Source organism: Sprattus sprattus, assembly GCF_963457725.1.
Source record: "Sprattus sprattus genome assembly, chromosome: 2".
In the NCBI taxonomy this organism is placed as follows: Eukaryota; Metazoa; Chordata; class Actinopteri; order Clupeiformes; family Clupeidae; genus Sprattus; species Sprattus sprattus.
In genome coordinates this window covers 33,725,874-33,733,981 of record NC_137921.1, presented here as the reverse complement: position 1 = coordinate 33,733,981, position 8,108 = coordinate 33,725,874, and the positions used below count along the sequence as shown (strand labels likewise).

Below are 8,108 nucleotides of genomic sequence, written 5' to 3'. Positions count from 1 at the left end.
CAGGACTGTCAGGAGAGGCATGTGGCTTAATGCAGTCCAGATGCACCTCCTCCATTACTATGTCACAAGGCGTAATCTTCTATTAGTTTCTAAGGCTGATGAGGCTTGAAACCTTTTCATTTGGTTGTGTGCTGAAATGGCAGCTGGCGAGAGGCAACCAACTCTGTGTCCCCTAAAAGCCCTCCCCCCTAGATGTTTATCATGTTTTCAAGTCTGCAGTGCACCACACAGCCTAATTCAGCAATCATCATGAAATCTTTCCATGGATGCAGTGTTTGTCTCAGACTGGTGGACTATAATCTAAAGAAAATCTTACGTTAGATCGTACATACCTTTCCATTCCGAGATTACGGTTTCTTGTGTTGGGGTAGTTTCCAGTATCCCTTTCAGAGCAGACTTCCCTCTTACTCCTGCAGATGGCACACTCATGCCACAACTTTGCTCTTGGATTTTTTTCCCTTGGGACCTGAGTGGTTACTGAACCATCTTATTAAGTAACCTGTTTGTAAAAAAAAAAAACATTAGAGAGTTACAAATGGTAGAAGAGGAAGACCCTGGTTTCACAACATTCTCCTCTTAACATGGCCATGGTTTAGTTCAATTCAACTCGGTGTTACCTGAGAGCCAGCATAGCATGGAGGTTTGTAGGGTTGTTTGTTCGAGGTTTGGAACAGGTGCTGGGGAGTTTTTTCAGGTCTGTAGCAGGCACCAAAGACTTTGATCTGTTTACCTTTATTTGCACAACAACACATCACTTCTCTTCTGTATGTATACAAAACCTGAGAGCTTCTTTGTAAGAGGAGCTACCTAAATATCATGCATAGCTCCTCCAGGTTTGAACATTAGTCATGAGGTGATTTTACATATATGTTACACTCCCTGATCAACAGGTAAAGAAATCTTCACAAAGTGCTTGGTCTGCTTCTGCATTAAAGTTGCTGCTGGGGAAAAAGAGGAAGCCATCATGTCTTGTGGTATTGACATACTGTATTCTACATTTTTCCTCTTGCGGCTCTCAGTTTGAGGCATATTTTGGCAGGCCGCTAAGAGATAGTTACACCCTTTGTGTTATGAGTGGTTTCTTAGTTTCACATTAAGCTAACATACAAGCCGTGCTACAGCTGAGTACCTAGCCAGGCACCATGTATGTTCATCAAGGCTGATTGCTATTCAACTTAACAAAGATTGTGTGCAAGCATTTTTAATAGGAGATTGAATGTGCCACTAGGTCCCACTTACTGAATATTGCACAGGAAAACACTACAATCAGATGAGGGCTAGAATTGTGTGCATTGCTGTTGCAAATTAAATGGTGCCACTGCCTAGCACTAGTGTTAGATTAGTTGCTGTTATCTGTTATATGTTGAGCAAAACATGAAGGCAAAGTGAAAAATGTGGGTGGAGTTGGGGTCCCTTTGAGCTCCTCTCAAATTCAATTTTGAGTGAACATTTATTTGAATTAAAGGGCTTAATGTGATAGCTGTACACAGAGGCCCAACAGTCAACACGTGAATGTATCTCTAAGCACATTTACAGAGGTGTTCCCTCTTGTTTTTGCTGAGTGCACAAAAAGCTAAGAACATCCGAACACACAAAACAGTATGAAAAAACTCTTTATTCTGAAGGTTCTGGCTTCATTGAAAAGTACTGATTTCGTGTCACTTATTAGGAAAATTGATAACCAAAATATATTGCATATTGCAACGAGGGTTCTAGTGTCCCTTATACTGTTTTAGTATTTCTTTCAGTCCCTTTCCATCAACTCTGCTTTTTTCTTCTCCAAATTGAGGCAGGGTTTCTCTCTTAAAGAGTGGTGTACCCCTGTGCCCAGTCAACTTTATTCAGTCTCTGCAATTATGTAAATGTAATGTTTGTATTTAAAGGCTTAGCCACAGGATTTTGACAGTGGCACTTGTGCAGCTGGGTAACATTGCGAGTTGGATTTAGGATATTCCAAACTTGAAAAATTCAGTTGAAGATATGACACCATACAGCTAAGAGGTGTGGTGGGTAATGTGTTAGGCTTAAGTGTTATAGCTGTATAGTGGCTATACGTCACATCTGAAAAAGCAAAAAGGAAACTGACATAAATTGTTCAATCACGTTTATGATGTACATAAAATACACTATATTTTACATTACATTTATACATTGTATAAATTATGTACAAGTCGAAAGGCTTCACATACAACATTTTACATAATTCACTTTGTCCCTGGTCACATGAAACACCTGGGACTGTCTGGAATGTTTTTTTACAGAAAGAGTTTGCATTGCATTTTCATAAAACATGTTAAAGCATAGTTATAGACCCTGATTTATAATCTTCGAAACAAATGCACATATGAAACACCAAGTTCAAGCCTGAGACTGGAAGGCAGTTTTAGTTAAAAAACATTGTCTTAAAGCTTATTTCTTGTGCTGTTTTAAAATTGAGAGATTCGAAAATATAAGGCCTATATATTTGTCAAAAAATCCAATGGCACTCATATGAATGTAAATACATTGTTAACAATAAGGCAATGTGGTGAGAAAAGTAACAGCTCACAATCTTTAGAGGTTTGCTGTATGGTTCCAGTATGTTTCCAGTCAGTTATGTACTTAGGTCCAGCCTACTGTTAATGACAGATGAAAGCCTAACAGTCTTAAAATATAATTTGTTAAAAAGTAGTACCAGCTACATAATTCAGATTGATAGAATACTATGTCAAGTGTATCCATGTCCGTCTGTTGGCCTACTGACAAACGTTTGTTTATCCCTAGAAAATCCTTAAATATGCTGAGTTAAAAAATAATGCAAATTTCAAAAGCATACTTTCTTGTATGCTTGCATCAGTGTAAAGAGTTCATCGGATGGTCCTGGGCCACCTCTTACATATGCCTTTTCATATGCAATGCCAGATGATCGGACCTAGAGAAGGCGCGCTCGCAGAGATGGCACTGGAAAGGACGGTGCCCGGTGTGTTTACGGAAATGGCGGGTCAACTCGTCAGACCGGGCGAATTTCCAGCCGCAACCCTCCCAGCTACAGTGGTATGGCTTCTCACCTATAAAAGATCAAATCACAATGTTTAGCATGTGTAATAGGACAGATAGTTAACAACACAGATGTGAAGTGCAATTTCATCTTCACGGGCAGTATTTGTAATAGATACAAGCGTTCTTACCGGTATGCGTCCGATGGTGCGCTTTCAGGTGCGAGCTCTTGGTGTATGTTTTGCCACATCCCTCAAACGTGCAAACATGACTTGCGGTCCGCTTTCTTGGCCAAGTGCGTCGACCTCTCTTGGGTTTCGCATCCATAAGGTCGAGCGGAGAGGATGGAGGAGTTAGCAAAACTCTTTGATTGTTCATAGCTGCGCCGAGTCCGTCTTCACACATGCTGTAATGATGCGCGCTTGGGTATGACATTTGGATTTGATGAGGCGGGGGTGGGTGATGTGGGTGCGCGTTTGAGTGGGGGAAAGCCGTCGAAGGGTAGCCCTGGGAAAACGACATGGTGTGGCACAGCTGAGACTGGCAGTCCGAGTTCAAGAGATCATTTGGACTCAGAGGTGGAGTCATGCTCCCCGTTGCCTGCGGAGAGTGGGCAACTCTCGGTTGCTCAAAAGACATCATACAGGAAACGTTTGCCTCTTGCTTGATTTTAGGTACCATCCCTATGGCTGGCCCGTAACCGTCCATAGTGGGCTCTGTTTTAACGTTGTCCAGAAATTCCTGACTTGAGAAGGACGGTCTGACAAGGAATCTCCCTTGAATGTTGTTGCCAGGAAGCTGGCAATAGTTGTTATCCACCTCGGACCTGAGAAGTTCAGCCATGAGACTGGTGCTGTACGGTGGCGGAGGAGTGTTCAGTTCGGGCATCGGGTACGAATTTGATGCGATCCCCTCGTTGTACATACTGTTTGATTCTGGCAGTCTGTACTCGCCCGTAAGTGCAGCCACAGGAGTGACAGCATTTCCAGCTCCGGTGGTATTCGCCAGAATAAAATCCAAGTCCAAATACTTGTCAAGATCCTCATCCTCCGGTCTTCCAAGGCTGTCCATTTTCAGTGTGGTATCGAGTATGGAGCAGCTGGAATGCATGGACCTGTCAATATCACCCTTCCACCTCTGAAAAAAAAACAAAAAAAAACAATTACGTTCAATGTAATTATGGATGTCTGTTTTAAGAAATGTAAAGAGTACAAATTAGTTCACAATTTAGTTTCATGTCAATTTATACTTACACTATCCCAATATCTTTCCCTCTGAGCAGCAAAAGTAGAGATTGAAGGCAAAATAGTTGCGGCTAGAGCCATATCCAAAAGATGCAGTTGTAAGAGAAAAATAATTTCTCTCTAGTTAAACTTGAGTTGCCAGATGTAATCTGTGCGTCAAATTCGGTTCCGTTGAGAAATACTATAAGTTGATTTGAACGATCTGTTTCTCCACTCTCGTACAGTAATTCAAACGCATAAGTAAGTTTGGATTGGTAGGAGAGCCTACCTTATAAATATCGTCGCTGCAAAGCTGGACCAATTGTAGTAAGCGGAGGAAACACGTTCAGGATGGAGGTAGAGCAATACTCGCCCCTAATTTTAGCTCTGGTATATAAGGCTATTTCTCAGTGAGAGCCTGTCGTCAATGCTAGCTCACATGCTCCTATGCAAGCTTCTTATCCTCTGCTCTCCTCACCCGCTCCTACTTAAACCATTTTACCGACCATTGTACGCATCGAATGACGTATTTTGACACGCCCCTAGCGTGTGTGGATGTGTGTGTGTGTGCGCGCCCTGGCACGCGTGTGAGTTCGAGAGAGAGAGAGAGAGAGAGAAAACAAGTAAAAGAGACGCATACAAAGGATAAATGGACAGTAAACTTAAAAAAAGTTATCTTTTGAATATACGACATGCGTTTTGCTGTATAAACAATGCACACACCGACTACATGTGACGATGACAATCAACATTCTGAATGTCTAAGTCAATTATGCTCATTTAAAAAAAAAATGTGCGATTAAATAAAACTAAGATGGACCTACTCTCTTTACGCGGCAGGCGTCTTGGAACGTCTCAGCCATTAGGCGCCAGATCTGAATCTCTCCAGTTCTTCAAACACTACCCTAAATATGTGCTGTTAAAGCCTATCTAATTCTCCATTCAGGTGCAAATAGCAAGGCTAGCGAGGAGCTACTTTAGATCGCTTTGTGCCTGTTTGCATTCATATTGGTATCGGGGCAATTAGGCTACATTACTTCAGTTTCGTGACCCTTATCTCATACACCGTAAACCACAAATTGTGACATGTTTTACATATATTTCAACTAGTAAATGTTAGATACTCAACTTTAAACAGTCTGTCTTCCAATGGACATATCTGTATCTCATCAACTTGTAGAGATCAGCCTTAATTGTATGGTCTATTGCACAAATAATCAAATTATGTGGTGACACACAACTTTTTGTTTGTTGAGTGTGAGACAGGGGATTAGAGCTACATGCTTACATCAAAGTTGTCACCCTCAAGGCCAACTTCATAACATATTAATTATAGGATTGGAGGAAGGATTGCTTGTAAGGTATGTTGTACACCTGTTGAGTTGTTTTGATAGGCATTGATAGACTGTAAGATAAACTCGATTAATGTGTACAGTGAAGTGCCTATGTTAAATAAAAAACTGAAGTAAGTTGAGTAGACTACTGTCTTTACATTGAACTATGATTTGTAAGCTTGTTCTTTTTGTAATATTACGAGTAATGTAGTTACCAGTCAAAGGAATTTGATATTTGTTCTATATAGAATTTTCACCAAGTAAGACAACATTGTCTCACAGTCTACTTTTCAGGTATGTGAGTTTGGCTTTTACAACATGGAATACAGAGAAACTCCCAACAAACAATCTTTCCAGTGTGGAAGGTATGCTGCATTTTATGAGAGGCAGGTTAGGTTCTCCTTGTGGTTTCCATTCAGTGTTGCTTACAGATGTGTGTAAACTATAAGAATATCTGTCTGAAAAAGCCTGTAGAGGAGCTGTAGTGTAAAGACCAATAATGCATTCAGAATACTAATTCTGCTGCACATTCTGAGGTAGCATTTCACAAGGGAAAGATTGTGTATAGTGGTTGTTTTGTTAGTGTGAAAGAAATATATACTGTTCACATGTTTTTCACATCTTGACCACAGTTACTTACCAAGTTATAACATCGATGAAGTTGTTTGGCCAGGGTTCTCTTTTCGGAGGGTCATTCCTTAAGAACTGATAAAAATCTCTCTGTTTTATATACTTTTTAGGCATTTACTTCAAATACCTTTTATGCAACCTCTTTATTGTTCCCTCTTTTTTTTTCATTGTGAAATGCCTTGGAAACACCTGCTCGTTTGACCCAGCGGGAGGGAGGGCTGTCTGCCCTTTCGAGTGAGGGAAACGGAGAGAGACGTGCCCATGGCTTCAGTGGTGTGAGTGAGAGTGTGAGCTGGACTGGAGAGGCAGCCGAAGCTTATATATGGGATATTTTTAACCACACACCCCTCGCTTATTACGGCGTTTCCTCTGAGGACCGTGCAGGAAGCAAGTTTGGCTCCATTTCCTCCCTACTCTGCACACGGGGCTGATTCAAAGGGGGATCAGGGAATGATAGCACTGCAGTGTGAGGGGAGTGTGTATGTGCGTGTGTGTGTTTTGTGTATGTTGGAAAGGAGTTCAGATGGTCAAGCGCCGAGTCACAGAGTGACACACTGTCTGTGTCTTTCCCGCTCTCTCTCTCTCTCACACACACACACACACACACACACACACACACACACAAACACACATATGGGGTCTTCAAAAAGAGATCATCACAGGGGCTTAACATCATCAGATGTCTTTTTCCTCCTCAAGTACATTTTGTTCTACCCTTGAAAACAGCCATAAAAATCTATGCAAATGTCCATGCCCAAAAGCCAATACCAAATAGCGAAATAATTATGGAACTATGAGACGTTATCCAGATTTGAAAGATCCCAGTTTCCAAGGTCCACTTGCTTGTTTATTCTTCTCATGGTAAGATACACTATCAGATAATCTAAGTGCGGTTAGAATGACTGTGTTTCACTCTGAGCAGACAAATCAGATGAAGCCAGTCAGCTCCAGTGGACTCGCATGCCTCACATGTGGACCTAATTGGTCGGGACACTCATATGGGAAAATCAAGCGAATTATTAGCTGTTAACACCTCATATCATTCACGTGTTATTACTCTACGGACAGGCTCTGACACTGGCTGTTAAAATGTTTTCATTCTGCTCAAGTGAAAGGGCCTATTTATTCAATTAGTGAGAGCAGACAGTGCAGAGTGCTTTCTCGGCATTCCCCATCAACAGTGTTTATGTTTAACTGACCTTCCAGAGAAACTGAAACGTATTCCCGGAACTGTTTTGTATCATGTTATACTTTAGCATTCTAGAATCTCACTCCCTTTCCCCTCACAACCTTCATCCCATTGCAGGAAAGTAAGATGACAAGCCCTACAGCACTGGACAAAATGGCCTCTTTTTAGATGTTCATTTTAAAGTTCCCTTAAGGAGACTGATGCATGTGGTGGCAAATGGAATTTGTCAAAGGAAGTGCAAGACCACCAAAGCCAGGCAGAAGGTAGGCACAAACACATACTCTATTCCAATGAGCATTTAGCACTGTTAGTGACCTATTGTGGGTGCTTATTTGCACGGCCATGTGGACACATACCATTTGACCTTGTAAAAAAAGGATTTCGGAAATCCAAGGTTAATATCATCCAACCATTAGAGTGGGAAATTTTAAGCTTGGATAGAAATGTTTTTGAGTTTAACCTGGCAGTATCTGTGTAATTTTAACATTCTAGATTTTCATCGTTATAAGTCTCAAAACCACAGGATTGTTGAGCGATCTGCCAAAAACAGTTCCTTTTTATTTAGGAGTTGGAATTATAGAGCCATTTGTTACAATGCAGAGTTGAGTTTCTAAAGCCAAGGCAGGCCACAGGATTTTTTTATACACAGCTCCAACCACAAGCTCGCACACACTTGAACATGTTGCCTTAAACTGTGCCAGCTGCATAAATATGAGCGCCAGAGCCGAACACACAGGTTCTTTTTTACTCACTTTG

At 41.3% G+C, this 8,108-nt stretch overlaps 1 protein-coding gene across 2 annotated transcripts; it reads right to left on the bottom strand.

The window, feature by feature from the left end:
* Positions 1 to 2,171: 2,171 nt before the first annotated feature.
* klf2a (Kruppel like factor 2a) lies at positions 2,172 to 4,623 on the bottom strand. 2 transcript variants are annotated; one of them, XM_080833717.1, is made up of 3 exons: positions 4,489 to 4,623; positions 3,168 to 4,113; positions 2,172 to 3,047 (listed from the first exon to the last, which is right to left on the bottom strand). In XM_080833717.1, the coding sequence occupies exons 2-3, from the start codon at positions 4,084 to 4,086 to the stop codon at positions 2,872 to 2,874; spliced, it is 1,095 nt and encodes a 364-aa protein (XP_080689843.1). In that variant the 5' UTR covers positions 4,087 to 4,113; positions 4,489 to 4,623; the 3' UTR covers positions 2,172 to 2,871. The 2 variants fall into 2 exon arrangements, with proteins under 2 accessions (XP_080689843.1, XP_080689842.1); XM_080833716.1 differs by having other exon boundaries at positions 4,230 to 4,617.
* Between the last annotated feature and the right edge of the window lie 3,485 nt (positions 4,624 to 8,108).